This window comes from Amblyraja radiata, chromosome 8 (assembly GCF_010909765.2).
Source record: "Amblyraja radiata isolate CabotCenter1 chromosome 8, sAmbRad1.1.pri, whole genome shotgun sequence".
Classification (NCBI taxonomy): domain Eukaryota; kingdom Metazoa; phylum Chordata; class Chondrichthyes; order Rajiformes; family Rajidae; genus Amblyraja; species Amblyraja radiata.
In genome coordinates, this window is record NC_045963.1 from 7,583,374 (window position 1) to 7,609,275 (window position 25,902).

A 25,902-nucleotide genomic window follows, 5' to 3' on the forward strand; every position below is an offset into this window, starting at 1 on the left:
GAATACAGTCCCGCCATCCCCGTTATAATGGACCACGTGGAGGGAGGGATGGTGTCTGTTATTGCCGTCTGTCTATTATAACTAAGTAAGGGATTATCATTGTGGGGCAACATGGATAGATGATGTTTTGAGTCCAGACCCATGTTCAGACCCTTGGTCAGGAATTGGGCCTGGAATTCAGGTGAGTTTGCGGTCCCGGAGGAGAGACGAGGATTGGCGGAGTGTGGGTGAGGGGCGGGGGGTGGAGTGTGGGTGAGGGAGGGGCACTGTCGGTGAGGGTTGGTGGGGGGTTGGGGAGTGTGGGTGAGGGAGGGGCACTGTCGGTGTGGGTTGGTGGGGGGTTGGGGAGTGTGGGTGAGGGGGGTGTGGGTGGGGATGGGAGGGGGGGAGGAGTGTGGGTGGGGATGGGGGGGGCGAGGAGTGTGGGTGGGGGGGAGTGTGGATGAGGGGAGTGTGGGTGGGGATGGGGGGGGGCGAGGAGTGTGGGTGAGGGAGGGGCACTGTCGGTGAGGGTTGGTGGGGGGTTGGGGAGTGTGGGTGAGGGGGGTGTGGGTGGGGATGGGAGGGGGGGAGGAGTGTGGGTGGGGATGGGGGGGGCGAGGAGTGTGGGTGGGGGGCGAGGGTGGGAGGAGTGTGGATGAGGGGAGTGTGGGTGGGGATGGGGGGGGGCGAGGAGTGTGGGTGAGGGAGGGGCACTGTCGGTGAGGGTTGGTGGGGGGTTGAGGAGTGTGGGAGGGGGGAGGTGGGTCGTGTGGTTTTGAGGGGGCCGTGGAGGGCCGGTGTGGTGCCGGTGACACTGTGCCAGCCTCTCCACGCTCCTCTCTCTGCCTTGCATCGCCCCTATTCCCACTTTGCTATCACTTCTCCTCTCCATTGCATTACTCATATTTCTCGCTTGTCTCTGTAGCATCGCGCCAGCTCTCAGTCCCTCCCTCCCTGTCGGTCTCACTCTCTGTGCAGCAGCAGCAGCAGCAGCCGCGGTTGGTCGGGGCCGCCAGTAGACGCCGCTGCTGTACGATGGCGACCGCGCTGCCGGGACCACATGGAGCCGCCCCGGGACCAGCAGCTGCTGCACCGGGACCAGGACCAGGACCAGGACCGTGCGGGCTGGAGATGGAGCTGGAGCTGGAGCTGCTGCGGGGAGTCCGGGCTGGGCCGGCGGCGGGCCGGGGAGAGGAGCAGCGCGGAGCAGGTACAGGCTGGGCCGGGCTGAGGATTGCGGGGCGGCCGCGCCGGCACTGGCACTGGGTCCGGCACTGGCACTGGGTCCGGCACTGGGTCCGGCACTGGCACTGGGTCCTGCACTGGCACTGGGACCTGCACTGGCACTGGGACCTGCACTGGCACTGGGACCAGCACTGGGTCCTGCACTGGCACTGGGTCCTGCACTGGCACTGGGACCTGCACTGGCACTGGGTCCTGCACTGGCACTTGCACTAGCACTTGCACTGGGACCTGCACTGGCACTGGGACCAGCACTGGGCCCTGCACTGGCACTGCGCCGCTGGCCCGGGTTCAGCTCCATCTGAACCTCCACCAGCTGCTAAACAGCACCAGCGCAGGCGGGCATTGCTGGGCAACATGCAACCCTAAACCAATGCAACATACCTCCCCACATCTCAAACCTCTCTACTCACCGGGGAAGTCACAAAAATGCTCCCTCCCTCATCCTCATCCTCACCCTCATCCTCTCACCCTCACACCTTCTCACCCCCTCACCATGGTGAGATAGGAGCCCACCAGTAGCAGTGGTGGGTCAGCATGGTCTCTGCTGGGACCACTCACATAAATACCTTGGCTGCAGGAATAGGGGCAGAGACTGGGTATTTATTTCCTGTTGAGTGATTCTCCAGCTAACACAGCAAACACATCTAGATTATGCAAGTGAGGAGTGTGCTGGAATAGGCCCCATTTCACTGGCTACAACAACTTTCAACAAACTTGGCCACCATCAAGAGAATCAATTGATTGTCTTTCTATCCACCATGACTGACCTACATTGATTGCAGTGTGTACAAGGAACAACACATTGCAATTATTCACCCAGGCCACTGCAATACCACCACACAAACCCCCATAAGGATGGCACAGCAGTAGAGCTGCTGCCTCACAGCACTAGAGACCAGGGTTCAATCCTGACTAAGGCTGCTGTCTGTAAGGAGTTTGTACGTTCTCCCTGCAACCACGTGGGTTTCTCCAGGTGCTCCAGTTTCCACCTACACTCCAAAGACGTACAGGTTTGTAGGCTAATTGGCTTGGTATAATTGTAAATTGCCTTTAGAGTGTGTTGGATAGTGCTAGTTTGTGGGGATCGCTGGTTGGCGCAGACACGATGGGCCGAAGGGCCTGTTTCCATGCTGTATCACTAAACTACAGCACTGAGGGCAAGGGCTACATGCACACCTTCAGCTGCACTTTCAAGGTGCCTCCTTGACTTGGAAGTTTAGTTTAGAAATATGGCGTGGAAACAGGTCCTTCGGCCCATCGAGTCTGCGATCTGCATCACTCACCCATTCTCACCAGTTCTGTGTGATCGCACTTTCTCATTCACTCCCTACACCGACAATTTTACAGAGGGCCGGCCAATTATCCTGCAAACCCGCACGTCTTTGGGATGTAGGAGGAAACCGGAGCACCTGGACGAAACCTACGTGGTCACAGGAAGAACGTGCAAACTCCAAACAGACAGCACCCAAAGTCAGGACTTAGCCCACGTCTCTGGCACTGTGAGGCAGCAGCTCTACCAGCTGTGCCGCCCGAAGTGAGGAATGAATACAGGTCTCTGGCGCTGTGAGGCAGCAGATCTAACAGCTACACCACTGACATCCCTTCTTCATTGCGGGGTTTTGTATTCTGCAATTCCGTAGGAGTTTCTTCACCTGAAGGACTGCAGTGGTTCATAAACAAGGGTCACCAACACATTCTCAAACACAGTAGGGATGGATAGTGTTGAGATTAAATCAACAATTGGAGAGATTTGGATAATGAGGCAGGTTGTTCAATGTCCTCAGGATATAGATCACTTGGGAATGTGGGCAAAGAAACAGTAGATGGTGGTTCATCCGGGCAATTGTGTGCTGTTATATTTTGAGAAGCCAAAGGATTCTCAGGAGCATTGATGCACAGAGGGATCTTGGAGTGCAAGTGCAGAGCTCCCAGAAAATGGCCACACACACAAGTAGTAGAGAAGGCATACATGTTGTCATTGGTCGAGATATTGACCATAAAAGTTAGTAAGGCATGTTGCGGCTTTGTAAGACATTAGTTCGGCCACATTTGGAGTATTGTGTGCTGTTCTGGTCGCCCCATTGCAGGCAGGATGTGGAGGCTTTGGAAAGGGTGCAGAAGAGATTCGCATTCTCCACCCACTGTGTAAATAAACTTGCCTTAAAGCATCGCTCTCTGGTGTTTGATGGTTCTTTCCAGGGAAAAATATTCTAAATGTCTAATCTATCTATGCCTCTCTTAATAGTATATACTTTAGATTCTATAATCAGGTCTCCCCGCAACCTCCGCCGTTCCTTTTGAGACGGCACGGTGGCGCAGCGGTAGAGTTGCTGCCTCACGGCGCCAGAGACCTGGGTTCAATCCTGCCTACGGGTGCTGTCTGTACGGAGTTTGCACTTTCTCCCTGTGACCGCGTGGGTTTTCCCCGGGTGCTCCGGTTTCCTCCCACAGCCCAAAGACGTACAGGTCTGTAAATTAATTTGGCTTTGGTAATAATTTTAAATTATTCCTCGTACGTACGATAGTGTTAGTGTGTCGGGGAACGCTGGTCGGCACTTTCAGCCGGAAGGCCTGTTTCTGCTCTGTGTTTCTAAACTAAACTGAACTAAAACAAATCAAATCTGGTGAATCTCTGGTGAATCTCTGGAACTCCCTGCCACAGAGGGTAGTCGAGGCCAGTTCATTGGCTATATTTAAGAGGGAGTTAGATGTGGCCCTTGTGGCTAAGGGGATCAGAGGGTATGGAGAGAAGGCAGGTACGGGATACTGAGTTGGATGATCAGCCATGATCATATTGAATGGCGGTGCAGGCTCGAAGGGCCGAATGGCCTACTCCTGCACCTAATTTCTATGTTTCTATGTCCCTCTTCCTGTAGCTAACCACCCCTTAAAACAGGCATCGTTCTGGTAAACCTCTTTGGTACCCGTTCCAAAGCCTTCACATCCTTCATGTAATGTGGGTGAACAGAACTGCACACATTCCAGAAGATTAAGATGTACGGCTTTGCGACGACTTGGTCATATAGATACTGAACGGGCTGCTTTGTAGAAGACAGATAGTTGAGGTGGAAGGAAGATATTCTGCCTTGTGTTCTGTGACCACTGCGTCAGAGGCTTAAGACTGTGAATTTTTAAAATCATTAAATTGTAGATTGGCACTTGAGGGAAATTGTCATGTAGTATTAAAACACTTTTGTGCTATTTGAGTCATGGAAAGCTATGGTATGGATCTGTGTGTAGCTGATCAGCATTCCAGTGGTCGCTGCTGGAGGGAATACTCCAAAGCCTCTTCATCCAAGTCTATCCCAATTTAACACTTTAATATAATGATATGACTCAGACATTTATAGAATTCAGTTGAGTGTATAGAATGCCTACGTTCTGTATGGAATGCATTGTCATAGAGTCATATAGCAAAGAAACAGCTCCTTCAGCCCAACTTGTGATGCTGCCCAAGATGCCCCATCTACACTAGTTCCACCTGCCTACGTTAGGCCCATATTCTTCTGAACCTTTCCAAAACATGTACCTGTGTCGGTGTCACTTTCTTCCAGTGATGGGTAGTCACGGTTGGTGCCAGTAACCTGAGTGGGGGTGACACCATGACATCTGGTGGATGTGCTCGCCCTGATAAAGGTGTTTGTGATGCAGAGTTTATTTTGTGTATATAATTCGGGGCGGCACCGTGGTGCAGCGATGGAGTTGCTACCTTACCACACCAGAGACCCGGGTTCGCTCCTAACTACAGGTGCTGTCTGTACGGAGTTTGTACGTTCTCCCTGTGACTGCGTGGCTTTTCTCTGGGTGCTCCGGTTTCCTCCCACACTCCAAAGATCCACAAACCTGACTGTCCCGGTAGACCCATTGTCTCTGCCTGTTCGTGCCCTACCGAACTCATTTCCAAATACCTTGACTCCATCCTACCCCCCTTGGTTAAATCCCTCCCTACCTATGTTCAAGACACATCAGACACTCTCCGTCGTCTCCGCGCATTCCATTCTCTAGGCCCTCACCCTCTCATCTTCACCATGGACGTCCAGTCACTCTACACCTCCATCCCCCACCAAGATGGTCTCAAAGCCCTCCGGTTCTTCCTTGACCGGAGAAGCAACCTATACCCGTCCACTGATACTCTCCTCCGCCTAGCGGAGCTGGTCCTTACCCTCAATAACTTCACGTTTGACTCCTCCCATTTCCTCCAAATACAAGGTGTAGCATGGGCCCCAGCTACGCCTGCCTCTTTGTCGGTTACGTCGAGCAATCCTTGTTCAATACGTACCAGGGCCCCATCCCCGACCTCCACCTCCGCTACATCGACGACTGCTTTGGTGCCACCTCCTGCACCCACACACAACTGACTGACTTAATCCACTTCACCACCAACTTCCATCTGGCACTCAAATACACCTGGACCATTTCCGACACTTCCCTACCATTCCTTGACCTCACCATCTCCATCGCAGGTGATAGACTTCTGACCGACATCCACTATAAACCTACTGACTCCCATGGCTATCTGGACTACACTTCTTCCCACCCTGCTTCCTGTAAGGACTCCATCCCCTACTCCCAATTCACCGTCTACACCGTATCTGGTCCCAGGATGAGGCGTTCCACACCAGGGCATCTGAAATGTCCTAATTCTTCAGGGAACGGGGGTTCCCCTCCTCCACCATAGATGAGGCTCGCACCAGGGTCTCTTCCATACCCCGCAACACTCTCTCTCCCCATCCCCCCCACTCGCAACAAGGGCAGAGTCCCCCTAGTCCTCACCTTTCACCCCACTAGCCGTCACATACAACAAATAATCCTACGTCAGTTTCGCCACCTCCAACGTGACCCCACCACTCGCCACATCTTCCCATCTCCCCCATGTCTGCCTTCCGCAAAGACCGCTCCCTCCATAACTCCCTTGTCAATTCTTCCCTTCCCTCCCGTACCACCCCCTCCCCGGGCACTTTCCCTTGCAACCGCAAGAGATGCAACACTTGTCCCTTTACCTCCCCCCTCGACTCCATTCAAGGACCCAAGCAGTCGTTCCAGGTGCGACAGAGGTTTACCAGCACCACCTCCAACCTCATCTATTGCATCCGCTGCTCTAGATGTCAGCAGATCTATATCGGTGAGACCAAGCGGAGGTTGGGCGATCGGTTTCGCCGAACACCTCCGCTCGGTCCGCAATAACCAACCTGACCTCCCGGTGGCTCAGCACTTCAACTCCCCCTCCCACTCCGTATCCGACCTCTCTGTCCTGGGTCTCCTCCATGGCCAGAGGGAGCAACACCGGAAATTGGAGGAACAGCACCTCATATTCCGCTTGGGGAGTCTGCATCCTGGGGGCATGAACATTGAATTCTCCCAATTTTGTTAGCCCTTGCTGTCTCCTCCCCTTCCTCAGCCCTCCTGCTGTCTCCTCCCATCCCCCAGCCTTTGGGCTCCTCCTTTTTCCTTTCTTCTCCCCACCCCCCATCAGTCTGAAAAAGGGTTTCGGCCCGGAGCGCGGCCTTGCATCACCAGGCGCGGCGTTAATGGCCGCGGGACAATTGCCATCGCCCGCCGGGGGCTTTGACTCTGACATCGGGAGGGGAATGGGGAGTGCAGGGGAGAGATAAGTTTTTTTGCCTTCCATCACAGCGAGGAGGAGATGCGCTGTGATGGATGTCTGTGTAAATTGTGTTGTGTCTTGGGTCTGTTTTCTTGTGTGTATGACTGTAGAAACAACATTTCATTTGAGCCTCTATGAGGTTCAAGTGACAAATAAATTGTATTGTATTGTATTGTATTGTATTTCCTTCGCTCCATAGATGCTGCTGCACCCGCTGAGTTTCTCCAGCTTTTTTGTGTACCTCCAAAGATGATTGTAGGTTAATTGGCTTTGGTGAAATTGTAAATTGTCCATAGTGTCCCTGAGGAGAAGGCAGGAACGGGGTACTGATTGGGGATGATCAGCCATGATCACATTGCATGGCGGTGCTGGCTCGAAGGGCCAAATGGCTTACTCCTGCACCTATTGTCTATTGTCTATTGTGTGTGGGATAGTGTTAGTGTGCGGGGATTGTTGGTCGGTGCAGACTTGGTGGGCCGAAGGGCCTGTTTCCACACTATATCTCTAAAGTCTACAGTCTGAATTCCAGCAATCGTTGTCCATTCTCATTCATCTTTTCAACACCGTGATGGCCATGGTGTCATAGAGTTGGAGATAGACACAAAGTGCTGGAGGAACTCTGCGGGTCAGGTGGCATCTCTGGAGAAAATAGAAATGTCCTTGTCTTTGACTGTGGCAGAGCTAATGCATGTGCACTGTTGATATTGTTGAATCCTTCTTTTGAAGACGTGACGTGCTCAGATTTAGTTCTGGGGATCTCCGCTGTCTGCAATGGTCTGTTGGCAACAGCAAAGCCTACGCCGTGTTCCCTGTCATCATTAGTGCTCTTGCCCTGTCAGTAGAAAGTACAGTCGGTCTCACGGGTGGACCCTTTGTCGGGAAGTCTGGTTTCATTGAGAGTAACATTATCGATGCTGAGCCTGGATAATAATCGATAATGGCTATCTTCTGACAGTCGGATGCTGACTGCTTGAGGCGGGAAATAACTCACCATTTGGTTTTCCCACAAGCCTGGGCAGGTAATTGGGACCACAGACCTGCCCAGCATCCCAGAGGAACGGCATGGGTCCGGGACCTACTAGGATGCAGGAGTTGCCGGAAGGTGAACGCATCAGGGATCGGCCTGATGACTCGGGACTCCACCTGCAGTGATGATCCCAGGCTACGGACAGCGCGCCAGTTGGAACTCTGCAGACCGCGGCTTCAGGCTGCAGCGGGCCAGCGAACGGAGCGCTCCCCTCCTGCGATCCCCGGCGAGGGCTCGCCCGCTCCACGCCGAGAGTCCACGCTGCGCCCGCAGCTGAAGCCCCGGGCACGTCTCCGGGAAAGGCAGCACCGATCCTCGATGTTAGGCCACGAGGGAGGCGACATGGAAAAAGTTACCTCCCCACACAAGACACCCAGAGAGACATCAAAAACACAGATTAGGACAAACTGAACTGATTTTAAATCTCAGTTTTGTGTTACCGATGTTTTCATAGCATTTGTGGAAAAGGTGGGTTGCACCTTTGGTGGGTCACAAATCAGTCATGATCTCATGAAATAGAAGAACAGGGTGACACGGTGGCGCCGCAGTAGAGTTGCTGCCTTACAGCACTTACTGTGCCAGAAGCTTCGATCCTGACAATAGGTGCTGTCTGTACAGGGTTTGTACGTTCTCCCCGTGACCTGCGTGGGTTTTCTCCGAGACCTTTGGTTTCCTCCCACACTCCAGAGGGAAGTGAATCAAAGAGTTTGTGGCCAGGGTGAGAGGGGTCAGAGATGATCTTGCCCGCTCGCTTCCTGGCCCTTGCAGTGTACAGTTCATCAATGGAGGGAAGGTTGCAGCCAATAACCTTCTCTGCTGATCGGACGATTCGCTGCAGCCTCCAGGTGTCGTGCTTGGTGACTGAGCCAAACCAGACCATGATGGAGAAGGTGAGAACAGACTCTACGATGGCCGTGTAGAATTGGACCATCATTGGCTGTGGCAGATTGTGTTTCCTCAGCTGCCACAGGAAGTACATCCTCTGTTGGGCCTTTTTGACCGTGGAGTCGATGGTGGCCTACCATCTTTAAGGTCCTTGGTGATGATGGTTTAAATGAACGTAAATTACTCCACAGATGTGACTGGTATTGTTGATGGTGAGTGGGGTGAGGGGCGGGGGAGCTCTCCTAAGGTCGACAATCAATTTCACTGTCTTAAGAGCATTGAGCTCCAGGTTGTTGCGACGGCACCAGGATGATCAAGAATCTATCGACAGTATCTCTGCCTTAAAAATATCCAAATAATTCCACAGATTCACCACCCAGTGAAGCTTGGTGCAACGTTCTGGTGCATCCCATTGAAACTAAATGACACAGCTAGGTGGTTAGGTGCATAACCGATCCAATGGTTGTGATAGATACAAAAAGCTGGAGTAACCCAGCGGGTCAGGCAGCATCTCTGGAGAAAAGGAATAGGTGACATTTTGAGTTGAGACTCTTCTTCGGACAGGAGGAGAATGAAGAATGGTCACCTATTCCTTTTCTTCAAAGATGCTGTCTGAACGTCTGTGTTACTTCAACTTTTTTGTGTCTATCTTTAGTTTAAACCAGCGTCTGCAGTTCCTTCCTCCACCAATGGCTGGGATGCTTGTCAAGTTGACTGGTTTTCTCTTGAACATTATTGACCTTTTGTTGTGGCTTTAACCCGTTCAGACAGGTGATGAGTTATTCCACCATGTTCTTCATTGATAGTGAAGCTACTTCTATGGGTAAGGAGATGAATCATTCACCACCTACCACCTTCCTGACACTTAGTACATGGACAACACTGATAATATTTCCCACCAACTCAAGGACCAGAAGGAAAAGAAGCAGCTTGGGGTTGTGTCCTGATCCTTGTCCATTGATAACTGCATCCACTGTTCTATCTGTGCACAAACATAGGAAAATGCACCTGTGTGTGGGGTGGGGAAGATGAGTTTAGTTTAGTTTAGAGATACAGCACGGAAACAGGCCCTTCGGCCCACCGAGTGCATGCCGACCAGCGATTCCTGCACATTAACACTACCCTACGCACACCAGGGACAATTTACACTTATACCAAGCCAATTAACCTACAAACCTGTACGTCTTTGGAGTGTGGGAGGAAACCGGAGCTCCCGGAGAAAAGCCACGCAGGTCACGGGGAGAATGTGCAAACTCCGTACAGACAGCACCCGTAGTCAGGGTCAAACCCGGGGCTGTGGCGCTGTGAGGCAGCAGCTCTACCACTGCGCCAAATGAGATTAAACTCGGCTACAATACTTCCTCAGTTCTTGCCATCTAGGCTGATCTGAGCAAGGTGCTTCAGTAAATGCCAAGCATATGTCATTGTGGGACAGGGCGAGAGAGGGTGTGAAAGTTTGTGACATTCCATATACGTATAAAATGCATGCATCCTGTAGCATCCAGATTGCTGAGCTCACTACCTGTCTAACCTGAGTAGTCACAGTTGTTGTTCCACTTGCAGACTGCAACTTCATGCTGCACCAATTCTTCGAGGGAAACTTTGAAAGAATACTGTTGAATCCTAAGATTCAGGACATTTTCTCTGCTCAAATGATTGATGAAGAAATTATTGATGATTATTTGGAAAATCAGATCCTGGCGTATCTCAGTGGGCGTTCAGAAGATAAAAGTGAGAGGTGAGTCTAATATCAAATGTTCAATGTTTTTCATATCAATTTAACCAATATCATTGTTTTATAATGATAATTATAGCGTAGAAGATCCCCTTGTACATTTTAACTCTTGCCTATATCTAATTAGAATAGAATAGAATAGAATAGAATACCTTTATTGTCATTCAGACCTTACGGTCTGAACGAAATTTCGTGCCTGCAGTCATACATACAATCATACAATAATAAACAACAATAAACACAAATTAACACCACCACAGTGTATCCTCCAAGCACCTCCTCACTGTGGTGGAGGCAAAAATCTTAGGGTTACTGTCTCTTCCCTCCTCTTCTCCCTCTGCGCTGAGGAGATTCCCCACCGGGCGATGGTACCAACAGTCCCGCGGCTCACCGAACCCCGCAAACGGGCCGGTTCAAACACCGCGGCCCGGGGGTGGTCGAAGCTGCCGCCCTCCAGTCCAGCACACGCAGCCGCTGACCCGCGGCTCAACCCAGGACTCAGGTCACCGCCTCAGAACGCCGTCCCAGCCACCGGAGCACCGTTCCAGCCCCGAGCCGGATCGCCCTCACGTGAGTACCGTTCTCCCTCGGGCTGGGCCACTCCGACGTGAGTGCCGTTCTTCCTCGGGCTGGGCCACTCCGACGTGAGTGCTGTTCTCCCTCGGGCTGGGCCACTCCGACGTGAGTGCCGTTCTCCCTCGGGCTGGGCCACTCCGACGTGAGTGCCGTTCTCCCTCGGGCTGGGCCACTCCGACGGGCCACAGCCCCTCACGGGAAAGTCTCTCAGCCCCTCGCCAGGCCGCTCACGAGAGCGCAGTTCCAGCCCCAGGCTGGGCCACCCTCACGGGAGCTCAGGGCGAGTCCTGTCAGCTGCCTCCAGAGTCCCGAGGTCGCCAGCTCCGCCATTAGGCCTCAGTGTAGACGGAGGCAGAGAAGGGGGATACGACAAAAAGGTCGTATTCCCCCGTAGGGAGAGACAGCAAGTCCCTCAATTGTAAATTCTTCCCCTTCCTGACATTTCTTACTCAAACGATCTAATTAAAAACATTTGGAATGCCATTCTCCTGATCTAACAGAGAAACATTTTTCTTAAGCAATTGCTCGTGAACAAGGATAACTTGTTTCAGTTGAAGATCTTTGCATTTGTAAGGGCCAAGATGAATGACTTTGCAGCAGGTGGGACAGGTCATATGGTCTTGAGTGATAGGAGCAGTATTAGCCTCATCCTTTCCACATCCACTCTATACAAGCCTTTCACTATTCGGTAAGATTCAATGAGGTCCCCCTTCATTCTTCTAAACTCCAACGAGTACAGGCCCTATGCCTTCAAATGCTAATCCGTACTAATCAAGAACCTATCTGTCAGGAGGTGCTTGCTTGGGTGGGTGGTTTGAGAGTTGTGCGCTCCCTCTGCTCTGCGCTATTGTACACTTTTGTCAATTGGGATTAGGATTAAGATTCTCTATGCCATCCCATTATGTCATTTGTGCTATTTCAGATGTTTGCCAGTTAAAGTATTCATCGGTTTCTTGATTCATCTAAAAAACATAGAAACATAGACAATAGGTGCAGGAGGAGGCCATTCGGCCCTTCAAGCCAGCACTGCCATTCATTGTGATCATGGCTGATCATCCACAATCAGTACCCCGTTCCTGCCTTCTCCCCATACCCCCTGATCCCGCTAGCCCCTAGAGCTCTATCTAACTCTTTTTTTAATTAATCCAGTGAATTGGCCTCCACTTCCCTCTGTGGCAGAGAATTCCACAAATTCACAACTGTCTGGTGAAAAAGTTTTTTCTCATCTCAGTGTTAAATGGCCTCCTTGTAGTGCGTGGGTCTCAAAAGGAGGCACGAAGTACAGTGTTTTGAGAGGCACCTTTTATTATGTTCCTCCCGGTTGTAGGGAAGTCCAAACGAGAGGAAAATGGCATCCAAACCCCTGCCTTTAAACCCTCTGGCTAAGGGCCGCCTCCGCACTGAACCACTCCTGTGCCGAGGGGTTCGACACTATGATGGCACGACCCTTGGGAGCCGCCACATCCTCTTTATTCTTAGACTGTGGTCCCTGGTTCTGGACTCGCCCAACATTGGGAACATTTTTCCTGCACCTTCAGCCCTTTCAGCTTCCCAAGCACCTTCTCCCTAGTAATAGCCATTCCACTAACTTCCACCCCCTGACTCTCTTGAATTTCAGGCACGTTGCTGGTGTCTTCCACTGTGAAGACTGATGCTAAAAAGTTATTCAACTCCTCTGCCATTTCTTTTTCCAGCCTATAGTTCTGGCCTATAGTTTCCAGCCTATAGTCCTAGCTTGTCCAATCCTTTTATAATTTTATACGCTTCTATAAGATCTCCTCTCATCCTTCTAAATTCCAGTGAAATTCCAGTGAATATGCTTGTCTTATGCTGACAGAAATGACCAAAGCTCTGTATGTAGAATATAGATCTATGTATGTATTAGGCAGCACACCGCCATTTTGTATTTGGGACAGTGAATTCAAATTTAGTACTAAGTACCCCTTTCCTTCCCTCTGTCTACATTGATAGGGTGAGTTTTCCAGCCTGAACTTCTTGGCACCAAATGCACTATTCCAACTATTCATTAATTGAGAGGATAGTTTAAAATTTTTTTTTTAAATTTATTATTTATTTATTTCGAACAGAATAAAAAGCAAGTGTGAAACAGCATACAAAAAACAAAACAAGAATATTTATAAAGTGTCATAAACAATATCTATAAATAAATGAAATCGTATGTTCAAATACCTTCGTTCATCTGGATTATTGATTCTTTGCTTTTCACTAAAACACTGGGAATTAAATGAAAGTGGCACTTCCATAATTCAAGATTGACCATTTAAAACATTCAAGCATCTCGACAGGAAAGATCTAAACGTTGGGATGACACAGACTTAACTCACTGTCCTCCTCTCATTGCAGGCAGCTGGTGGTGTTGCTCCTGGGCATTGGAAGCCTACAGCTGTTTGTGCAGAGTAACTGGACTGGACCTCCCGTTCCGTTGCAAGTAGAGGAGATTTTACCTGCGTTATCGACTGGCAACGTTGCGATGGTAAGGGGGCATGTACGCAAATCATCTGAAGAAGGGTCTCAACCCCAAACGTCACCCGTTCCTTCTCTCCAGAGACGCGGCCTGTCCCACTGAGTTACTCCAGTATTTTGTGTCTAACTGGCCATTAGTTGCACATTCATATTTATCATAAGATTTGATATCAGTCACACTCATGAATACATAGGTCTTTTTAATCACTGCAAAAACCGGGCAATGTGAACTATAAAAAGCCATACGCATAGATCAGGAAGAAGGAAAAATTATTTTTACATAGTCGACATAGGGCGCAGAAACAGGCCCTTCGGCCCAACTTCCCCATACAGACCAACATGTCCCATCTACACTAGTCCCACCATTCTGCTTTTGGCCCCATATCCCTCTAAACCTATCCTAACCATGTGTAAGAAGGAACTGCAGATGCTGGTTTAAACTAAAGATAGACACAAAAAGCTGGTGTAACTCAGCGGGACAGGCAGCATCTCTGGAGAGAGGGAATGGGTGACGTTTCGGGGTGTTAGGGATAAGGGAAATGAGAGATATAGATGGTGATGTGGTGAGATAAATACAATACAATACAATACAATACCTTTTATTTGTCATTTGAACCTCACATGAGGTTCAAACGAAATTTGGTTTCTGCAGCCATACAAAAAAAGAACCAAGACACACACCAACACAATTCAATTCACATAAACATCCATCACAGTGAGTCCTCCTCACTGTGATGGAAGGCAAAACTTAAACATATCTCTCCCCTGCACTCCCCTCTCCCCCCCCATGTCAGAGTCAAAGACAGAGTCAAAGCCCCCGGCGGGCGATGTTAAATGTCTCGCAGCCATTAAAGCCACGCCGGGTGATGCAAGGCCACGCACCGGGTCTTGGTGTTGGAGCCCCGGCGGGCTCTTGGTGTTGGAGCCCCGGCGGGCGCTCACAAAGTCCCACGGCCATTCAAAGCCGCGCCGGGCGATGATGTAAGGCCCCGCTCCAGGTAATCTTCAACCCCGCAACTCGGGCGGGAGAAGTCGCCGTTGCGGAAGCCCCGAAAAGCGGTCTCCCACCAGGGACCCGCGGGCTCCTGGTATTACTGTCCACAGACCTGCGGTTGGAGCTTCCGAATCTCCGGGTGTCGGGTCACAGCAGCGCTCCACCACAGCTACACCCGCTCCGGACAATGAATGAAAGATATGCAAAAAGATAACGATGATAAAGGAAACAGGCCATTGTAAGCTGTTTGTCGGGTGAAAACGAGAAGCTGGTGCGACTTGGGTGGGGGAGGGATAGAGAGAGAGGGAATGCCGGAGACTACCTGAAGTGAGAGAAATCAATATTCGTACCACTGGGCTGTAAGCTGCCCAAGCGAAATATGAGATGCTGTTCCTCCAATTTGTGTTTAGCCTCACTCTGGCAATGGAGGAGACCGAGGCCAGAAAGGTCAGTGTAGGAATGGGAAGGAGAATTAAAGTGTCCAGCAACCGGGAGATCAGGTTGGTTCACACGGGCTGAGCAAAGGTGTTCCGCAAAACGATCGCCCAGTCTGCATTTGGTCTCGCCGATGTATAAGAGTCCACATCTTGAACAAGGGATACAGGAGATGAGGTTGGAGAAGGTGCAGATGAACCTCTGCCTAACCTGAAAGGACTGTCGGGATCCCTGGACAGAGTCGAGGGAGGAGGTAGAACGACAGGTGTTGCATCTCCTGCGGTTATATATAACTCTCGTTTCCCTTATCCCTAACCAGTGTGAAGAAGGGTCTCGACCCGAAACGTCACCCATTCCTTCTCTCCAGAGATGCTTCCTGTCCCGCTGAGTTACTCCAGCTTTTTGTGTCTATCTTCGGAAAAAAATGGGGGGGGGAAAATGATAGCTCTGGCAGATAGCATTAAGCATAAGCCCAAGAGTTTTTATAAGTAAAGGGAAATATCGAAACCCAAGAGAGAGTGGGACGCCTCAGGAATCAAATCGGGACTTCTGTGTGGAGCCACAGGAGATGGGCAAGGTCCTCAATAAGTAATTCTATTCTGTGTTTGCCGTGGAGAAAGACAGGAAAACTGGGGAACTTGGGGCAGTCAATGGAAGTGTCTTGAGAGCGGTCAGTGTAACATTTCAGAGAATCATTTATTTGAACTGATCATTTTGGATCAATTTGTACTCGCTAATTACATGTGGAAAAACCTTTCTTGCCGGTTGATCCAGAGTATGTCAGTTGATATAAAAAATATAGAAAGTGGAGGATACACAGCAGGTGAGGCAGCATCTGTGGGGAGAGAGTGTGAGTGGGACGACAATAATCACAGCAAATCTGGTGGCCAAATGTCACAATACTGCATCATCTGTTCTGATCATTTGCAGCAGGCTTTAAATCAATACTTGATATGTCCCAGACATTACAGCAAAGCATCTTGCTAATCCTAGCGGCATCATCTGTCTTAACAACTCAAATGTAAAATTAGAATTGTTTCTGTCCTCTTGAAGTAACCATAAGAATGAAAGAAGAGCCACATCGTTCCCAAGTGCAACCCAAATCCACATACGTGTTTTGTAACTAGAAGCATCTAAAAGCAAACACATAAAATATATTGCGTGTTTATAAATCTTCTTCTAAATTTTGAGTACAATAAGGAACAAGATACTTGGTATGTAGTCCTTGCCCTGCAAAAAAACACAAGGATTGCTTTGGTAGACACAAAATGCTGGAGAAACACAGGGGGCGAGGCAGCATCTATGGGGAGAAGGAATTCCTTCTCTCCATAGATGCTGCCTCACCCGCTGAGTTTCTCCAGCATTTTGTGTCTACCTACGATTTTACCAGCATCTGCAGTTCTTTCTTAAACAAGGATTGCTTTGTCCATTCACATTGCTAAGATTGCAGGATTTCATGATTTAATGTTCTGCTCCTGCCTGTCATCGTGTAGTTGAAGCTATAACCATTAGCACAGTGCCCATTTTATTTTGTCACGATCTCTAAATTGTGAGCATTACTTGCAATGGCCACATTTAATGTTCAATGCAGATGATACTTGACAGAATGAAAGAGGGTTATTTTGTGAATTGTTGGTTTCTGTATCAGTCAACATTATCAACAATACAAAGTTAACTATACTGGTACATTTTAGACTTGACCATTTAGACTCTGGAATAAGTAAGAACAGATAGGATTGCATCTGAATGTAATAGTTATTTTGCTGTAGAATCTGCGGATTGATGCCTGAAAAACGGAGGATGTAAACACAAGAAGTTGCAGATGCTGGTTTACAAAATAAGACACAAAGTGCTGCAGTAACTCAGCGAGTCAAGCAGCATCTCTCATTTCTGGAGAACCTGGCTAGGTGTTTTTGGTGGGTAGCCATCTTCAAACTGTTCATTGGCATAGAGTTGAGAAAGAATTCCCAGCTGAGCAATGCTTTAAAGATGGGCACAAATTAGGGTGGCATGGTGGCGCAGCAGTAGAGCTACTGTCTAACAGCGCCAGAGACCCGGGTTCTTGAATACAGGTGCTTGTATGTACGGGGTTTGTACGTTCTCCCCATGACCTGCATGGGTTTTTTCTGGGATCTTCGGTTTCCTCCCACACTCCAAAGACGTACGGGTTTGTAGGTTAATTGGCTTGGTATCATTCTAAATTGTCCCTAGTGTGTAGTGTGCAGGGATCACTGGTCGGCACAGACTTGATGGGCCGAAGGGCCTGTTTCCGCTCTGTATCTCTAAACTAAACTAAATTGAACTAAAAAAAAATTCAGGAGTGGAGGGATGTCAGAAAAGGTAAACGTGATCAGTAAATTTTTGTTATTTCATTTCAGCCTCAAAACATACAAGCCACTTTGTTGAATAGCTTGATTTTGGACGGGGATTCAATTTACCACCTCCTCCACAATCCCATCCTGCTGATGTTAGCCAGGACAATTCTGGTCAACTGCAGGGATAAACTGAATCTTTTCCAGGTAAGAGTTCACCTGCCCTTGATGTTCCTGTGTTTCAGATTAACATACAATCCATACAAATAACAAGCTTGCTTGATCCATTGTACTTTTATTCAGGAATAAAACTGGTGCAGTTTCGGCGTTTTCTCTTGAACATAATTGTTTAGTTTCCATTATGATATTAATTATGTTTGAATTTTCCAAAAACTGATTTTGAGTGATTTGGTAAATCGTAGTTCACTATTGTACATTTGCAAAGCACTGATCGTCTAAGTATGAACTCTCACTTTACCTGTATGACATAAGGATGAATTTAACAAAGGATAAATTCAGGGTGAATTTGTGGAGCAGAGGGATCTAGGTGCATAGCTCCCTGAAGGTGGAGTCGCAGGTGGGTAGGGTGTTCTAAAAGGCTTTTGGTACATTGACCTTCATCAGCCAGAGTATTGATATCGAAGTTAGGAGGTAGCGGAGTCAAAGGTTATGGGGAGAAGGCAGGAACGGGGTACTGATTGTGGATGATCTGCCATGATCACAGTGAATAGTGGTGCTGGCTTGAAGGGCTGAATGGCTTACTTCTGCATCTATTATCTATTATAGAGATGTATAAGATCATGGGAGGAATAGATCGGGTAGATGCACAGAGTGTCTTACCCAGAGTAGGTGAATCGAGGACCGACATACGTTTAAGGTGAAGAGGAAAAGATTTAATAGGAATCTGAGGGGTAACTTTTTCACACAAAGGGTGGTGGGTGTATGGAACACAATACGATATTACTTTATTGTCAGAACAAAGTCTGAAATTTGTTTTCCATCGCAGCAGCTCCATTTACAGCATCACATAAAAGAGACTTGAAAAGTCATGCATTAAGACATCAAGACAAGATCCAATATACATACATTCAACACAACATTACAATAACAGAAGACAACATTTCAGGCCCATCAGAGTGCATTTGATCTGGGATTAAGCAGCGTATTTAGTTCGAAGATTGACTGGTGCACAAAAGAGTGCTTCATTCTAACCTTATTAAACTTTGGAACCCTATATCTCCGGTTTGATGGTAACAAATTGTACTCACTGTTCAGAACGTGGTTGGGGTCAGAAACATAGAAACATAGAAAATTGGTGCAGGAGTAGGCCATTCGGCCCTTCGAGCCTGCACCGCCATTCAATATGATCATGGCTGATCATCCAACTCAGTATCCTGTACCTGCCTTCTCTCCATACCTCCTGATCCCTTTAGCCACAAGGGCCACATCTAACTCCCTCTTAAATATAGCCGATGAACTGGCCTCAACTACCTTCTGTGGCAGAGAGTTCCAGAGATTAGGACCGAGATGAGAAAAACATTTTTCACACATAGAGTGGTGCTGTCTATGTGAAAAATGTTTTTCTCATCTCGGTCCTAAAGGATTTCCCCTTTATCCTTAAACTGTGACCCCTTGTCCTGGACTTCCCCAACATCGGGAACAATCTTCCTGCATCTAGCCTGTCCAACCCCTTAAGAATTTTGTAAGTTTCTATAAGATCCCCCCTCAATCTTCTAAATTCTAGCGAGTACAAGCTGAGTCTATCCAGTCTTTCTTCATATGAAAGTCCTGACATCACAGGAATCAGTCTGATGAACCTTCTCTGTACTCCCTCTATGGCAAGAATGACTTTCCTCAGATTTGGGGACCAAAACTGTACACAATACTCCAGGTGTGGTCACCAATACCCTGTACAACTGCAGTAGAACCTCCCTGCTCCTATACTCAAATCCTAACATACCATTCGCTTTCTTCACTGCCTGCTGCACCTGCATGTCTACTTTCAATGACTGGTGTACCATGACACCCAGGTCTCGTTGCATCTCCCCTTTTCCTAATCGGCCACCATTTAGTCTACTTTCCTGTTTTTGCCACCAAAGTGGATAATCTCACATTTATCCACATTATACTGCATCTGCCATGCATTTGCCCACTCACCCAACCTATCCAAGTCACCTTGCAGCCTCCTAGCATCCTCCTCACAGCTAACACTGCCCTCCAGCTTCGTGTCATCCACAAACTTGGAGCTGTTGCATTCAATTCCCTCGTCCAAATCATTAAAATATATTGTAAATAGCTGAGGGTTGTCAGTGGAGGTCTTGTACGATGTTAGATTCTTCCAATTTTACACAGCAATTAAATCATTATTTACGTTAAATCATTATTTACGGAAACAGTTAGACAGGTACATGGATAGGACTGGTTTAGAGGGATATGGACCAAGCACAGGCAAGTGGGACTAGTGTAGCTGGGACAAGTTGGCTGGTGTGGGCAAGATGGGCTGAAAGACCTGTTTTCACATGTATCACTCTCTGACTCTATATCAGACACCCACTGAATGTGGCAAGGTCTGAATAAGGTAACTGGCTGCAAAGCGGAGTCAGGCAACATCGTTGGTGATAGTGCGACCCTACCCGATGAACTGAATGCTTTCTATGCTCGCTTTGACCAGGAGGCCAACAGGGTGGTGACACCTGGCCCTTCAGACTCCAGTGTGCCTCTCCCCAGGGTGACTGTAGCAGAGGTTAGATCGGCCTTGCTGAGGGTAAACCCACGGAAAGCAACTGGCCCAGACGGAGTTCCTGGCTGTGTCCTTAGAAGCCGCGTGGACCAGCTAGTGGGAGCATTCATGGACATCTTTAATCTCTCCCGACTCCGTTCTGAGATACACACTTGCTTCAAGAAGACCACCATCATCCCAGTGCCCAAGAAAAGCGAGACCTCATGCCTAAACGACTGCCGTCCAGTGGCCTTGACATCCACCATCATGAAGAGCTTTGGCATCCAACCTAACACTACAGCTCACCCACCGTCACAACAGGTCCACATCTGACGTAATTATCCTGGCCCTACTCTCATCCCTGGATCACTGGATAAGAAGGACACCTACGCCAGACTCGTATTCAAAGGCTTTTTAATACCTGTTATGGTAATGCTTTTAATACCATTATTATCCAATAATAATACCATTATTATCCAACCTCACCTCCAAACCCGTGGATCTTTGCCACATAAGATGGCGCTCCTGAGAGGGCGACTGTGAAGCTACGGCCGTTTTATCTACCCAGAGAACTGCAATGTATTATTGTGAGTGTCGTGTATATTCCCCCTTCCGCCAAAGAAGAGGCTGCACTCAGGGAGCTACACGACATGATCAATGAGCATGAAAACAAATATCCTGATGCTGCTTTTATTATTCTGGGAGACTTTAATCATTGCAACCTCAAGAAAAACATACCAAAACTGTATCAGTTTGTGACTTTCCCAACTAGAGGAAATAAGATACTGGACCACTGCTACAGTAATATCAGAAATGCTTTTATAGCTGAACCAATACCCCACTTCGGCAAGTCTGACCACCTGGCAATTCGGCTCAAGCCCACCTACACCAAGAGGCTTAAGGCACAGCCAGTCACAGTCAGAACTGTTAACACCTGGACGGACAGTGCACAGGCTAGCCTGCAGGGATGTTTAGAGGCTACAGACTGGAACATCTTTAAGGTGGCCACAGATGACATTCATGAATACACAGAGGCTGTGAGTGACTACATCAGCTGGTGCACATCTATATGTGCCCCTCCCAGAACTGTGCGTGTGTTTCCAAACCAGAAACCTTGGTTCAATGGAAACATAAAACAGAAGATCAGGAAAAGGCAGGAAGCTTTTAAGTCAGGAGATCAAAGGGAGTACAAGAAAGCCCGGTACGAGCTACAGAAGTCCATCAGAGCTGCAAAGAGGGCTTATTCCCAAAAACCTGAAAGCTTTTACCTAAGTAACAACACACGCAGTATGTGGCAGGGAATCCAAGCAGTCACAAACTACAAGAAAACAGTACCAACCACAGACCCCCAGGATGTCACCCTCCCAGACAGCCTTAATACCTTCTACACCAGGTTTGACAGACTGAACACAGACAACCCCTCAAAAGCCCCCTGCAACCCCACGGACACTGTCTTTCAGGTGACACCCACACAGGTCCTGAAAGCTCTGAGGCAGGTGAACCCCCACAAGGCTGTGGGACCAGATGGCGTCCCTCCTAAAGTTCTGAAGGCCTGTGCAGAACAACTCACTGGAGTGTATGTAGACATCTTCAATCTGTCTTTAAACCAAGCAGTGGTCCCCCGTATTTTTAAATTTTCCACCATTGTACCAGTTCCAAAAAAACCCAACCCATCCACCCTGAATGACTTCAGGCCAGTGGCACTCACGCCAGTTGCCATGAAGTGTCTAGAAAAACTGGTTCTCACACATATCAATCACATGGTCCCGGGCACGATTGACCTCCTCCAGTTCGCCTACCGCCCCAACCGCTCAGTGGACAACGCAGTGGCCATTGCTTTACACCACATCCTGCAACACCTGGACAGCAGAGGAACATACGTCAGAACGCTGTTCCTGGATTACAGCTCGGCTTTTATCACCATTCGCCCGGGCAGGCTGACTGAGAAGCTGACAGACCTCGGCGTCCCGACTCCCACCTGCAACTGGATCTTGGATTTCCTGACTGAAAGACCACAGGTGGTGAGGATGGGAAGGAGGGTGTCTGCAGAGCTCACCGTCAGCACAGGATCACCACAAGGCTGCTGTCTCAGTCCCAAACTTTTCACCCTGTACACACACGACTGTGTCTCCACCCAGGAAAACACCATCATTATTAAGTATGCGGATGATACCACCATCCTGGGCCTCATCAAGGGGGGAGGACGAGTCGGGCTACAGGAGTCTGGTGAATGACATTCTTGCCTATGGTGAGGTGAACGACCTAAGCCTCAACACAGACAAGACAAGAGAAATAATAATGGACCAGAAAAAATCCACCCCCCCCCCTGCAGCCCCTCATCATCAAGGGGACTGTGGTGGAGAGGGCTGACAGTTACAGATACCTGGGATTACAAGTAACATCAGATCTGAACTGGACTTTGAACACTGCAGCCACAGTGAAAAAAGCCCAGCAGAGACTGTACTTCATCAGGCTGCTCAGAAAAGCTGGTCTGCACTGTTGCCCTCTCACCCAGGTCTACAAAGGACTGATAGAGAGCATCCTCATCACAGGCATCACGGTGTGGTATGGAAACACCACACAGACAGAGAGGAAGGCTCTGCAAAGAGTCATAAAGACTGCAGAGAGGATTATCAGAACGGAACTCCACTCCATGGACACAATCTACACACAGCGCTGTCAAAAAAGAGCAGAGAGAATCATCAGAGACACACTACATCCAGCTCACTCCCTGCTCAAACACAAAAACTGCACATACAACCTCAGGCACAGACGAGCGGACAGCATCGCCACAAACAGAACACGCTTTTTTAAGAGCTTCTTCCCTGCCACAGTGAGACTCTTGGCCAAAACAAAATGAACTGATGTCCTGACCTACCTCATAGCATATCATATTATATTGTCTCCTGGGCCTGTGCAATTTACAATGCAATCGACACTTTTATATAGGGTTTGTGCAATTTACAATGTTCTCACTTTCCCCTTTATATAGGGTTTTAGGCACTTTCTTTTTTATTTCTAGAGAAGTATATGTTTTTATAGATTATGTGTCTTTCTGTGTGTCTTTTTTATTTGATTTGACTTGACTCTCTGAACAACCGCACAAGAGTTCCTATGTGTGTAAGCACAAATGGCAAATAAAGTTTTTGACCTTTGACCTTTTGATCTTGGGAGTTATTCCCCTCTGCAACTGGATCCTCAACTTCCTGACCAACAGACCACAATCAGTGAGAATAGGTTACAAATCATCCTCTGCATTAATCTTCATCACTGGAGCCCTGCAAGGATGCGTTCTCAGCCTCCTATTATACACCTTATACACTCATGACTGTGCAGCAAAATACCAATCCAACTCAATTAATAAGTTTGCAGACGACACCACCGCAGTGGGCCAAATAACAAATTATAATGAGATGGAGTACAGGAAGGAGATGGAGGACCTTGTAACCTGGTGCCAAGCCAACAATCTCAGTGTCGGCAAGACATAGGAGATAGTGATTGACTTTAGGATGCAAAGCCCCCAGTTCACATTGATAGCGCCGAAGTAGAGATGGTTAAAACCATAAACCAGCAATGTGACCTGGACCAGCAACATCGAAGCTATTGCCAAGAAAGCACACTAACGCCTCTACTTCCTTAGGCTTAGGAAGTTTGGCATATCCCCAATAACTCTCACCAACCTCTACAGATGCGCTGTAGAAAGCATTTTATCGCGATGCATCACAGCATGGTTTGGGAACAGCTCCATCCAAGACTGCAAGAAATTGCAGAGTTGTGGACGAAGTTGCTAGCATGCAAACCAACCTCTCTTCCATGAATTCCATCCACACCTCACACTGCCTTGGCAAGCCCAGCAGCATAGTCAAGGACTGGTCTCACCCTGGCCACTCCATCGTCTCCCCTCTCCCATCAGGCAAGAGGCAGATAAGATTGAAAATACACACCTCCACTTTCAAGGATAAGTCAACTGAACCTTCCTCTCACCAGCTAGAATGCTGTCTATTTACCTTTCCAGCAGTCCATGGTGCATTAGAGACACGGGAGGGGTGTAATTAGTGGGTCAGAGGAGTGAGTAATATGTGACCTCTGTTGGACCGGCAAAACGGATCATCTGGCAAGTCTCTGGAACGATGGGTACCAGAATATCGGTGGTGGACCTGTATTATATTCACTTTTGGTCACATGAAGGATGTCATTAAGCTAGAAAGAGTACAGAGAAGATTTACGAGGATGTTGCCAGGCTCCAGGGTTGAGCTATAGGGTGAAATTGGGCAGGCTAGGACTTTGTTCCTTGGAGTGCAGGAGGCTAATGAGTGATCATATAGAGGAGTATAACATCATGAAGGGAATTGATAGGGTGAATGCGTAGTGTCTATTACCCAGGGTAACGGAATCAAGAACCAGACGACATAGGTTTAAGGTGAGAGGGGAAAGATTTAATAGAAACTTGAGGGGCAACATTTTTACTCAGAGGGTGATGTGTATATGGAATGAGCAGCCAGGGAAAGTAGTTGAGGCAGGTACAATAACGACATTCAAAAGACACTTGTACAAGGATAGGAAAGGTTTAGAGGGATAAGGGTCAAATGCGGGTCAACTGGGACATGCTTAGATGTTGCTTCTTGGTTGCCGTGGACCAAGGTGGGCTGAAGGGCCTTTCTCTGCTGTGTGACTCAATCACACCAGTGTTGAGGTTCATGGTTGTTATATTCCGGACGGCAAAATGAATAACAACTTACATGCAGGTTGCCTGGATCACGAGAGAGAGGCTGCCGTGAAGAGAGAGTGGACGCTGGCGCGCTTTAGCTGCCGCTGCTCTCTTTTCACACTGTGTTTTTGATTTTCTGTTTTTGGATTGAATTCTGTTTTTAATTTGTGTCACTGTGATGTCTTTAATTACTTGTTTTATTCCTATTATATGTTTTTATTCCGATTACTATGTAAGGTGTCCTTGAGATGTATGAAAGGCGCCCATTAAATAAAATGTATTATTATTATTTATTATTATTACCCAACATTCCCTGCTTATATACAACACCAACTCATTAACATATACATGAATATGCATGAATACATTACACTGCTCTCCTTTTTTTACATATTAAATCTAAGTAGACAGTTACAATTTTGTTGTTGTGATACTTGATTTAAACCAGTATTTATGAAATCTTAAATGATAAACATAATATATTTATTTTACACATTTACACATTTTCATTTTACTTATACCCTGTACAGTAAATTACAACTTACAAACCTATCCTGACTACTGGTTTACGGATCTTGCCTGATCATCTAACAGTAACAGGTGTAACAGGTTTAGGTGTTAACTGTAGGCTTGTTTGGCTCTGTTTTAGTACCCTGACTTTAACCAGAGGAATCTGTTTCTTTGTCTGCACTGACTGAGCTTTGTGTTACAATCACAACTCACTTTCAGATAAAGACTCGGGGATAAGGACTTGATGCTCAGTGTTTGGTTCATCTTTGGCTGGAATAATTTGATTAACATGAACACTTTTGATTCTATCTCCAACTTCAACTAAGTATCTTTTTATTCCACACACTTCCACTATTTTCCCAATATCCCATTTGTCTCGACTGGACTTGTTGGGAGGACTGAGAACACAAACCTGCTCACCTGGCTTGAAGTACCTCTCCTTTTTGTGGGAGTCAAAATGGCGTTTTTGACTTAACTGTTTTTGCTCAACTCTCAAGGCCAAATTGGGTTAAACTACACTTAAGGGCCTGTCCCACTTACGTGTCCTTGGCATGCAAATTACACGACCTCGTGGTAGCGTTGAGCCGCGACGGTCCCGCGAAGGTCGCCCGTGATTTCATGCGTACGCACAGCTGTCTGGAGCGTGTGACGTCATTTGAAGATGGACTCAAAGCTGGAGTAACTC

The 25,902-nt window shown here is 48.1% G+C and overlaps 1 protein-coding gene across 1 annotated transcript in view; it reads left to right on the forward strand.

Moving 5' to 3' along the window:
- The first annotated feature begins 741 nt into the window (after positions 1-741).
- Positions 742-25,902, forward strand: part of ttc27 (tetratricopeptide repeat domain 27) — a 177,984-nt gene continuing 152,823 nt past the window's right edge. Inside the window, exons 1-4 of the mRNA XM_033025128.1 lie at positions 742-1,192; positions 10,308-10,482; positions 13,420-13,549; positions 17,347-17,487. Of these exons, the coding sequence (XP_032881019.1) occupies positions 1,018-1,192; positions 10,308-10,482; positions 13,420-13,549; positions 17,347-17,487 (621 nt within the window). The 5' untranslated portion in view covers positions 742-1,017. The remainder of the gene's footprint in view (positions 1,193-10,307; positions 10,483-13,419; positions 13,550-17,346; positions 17,488-25,902) is intronic.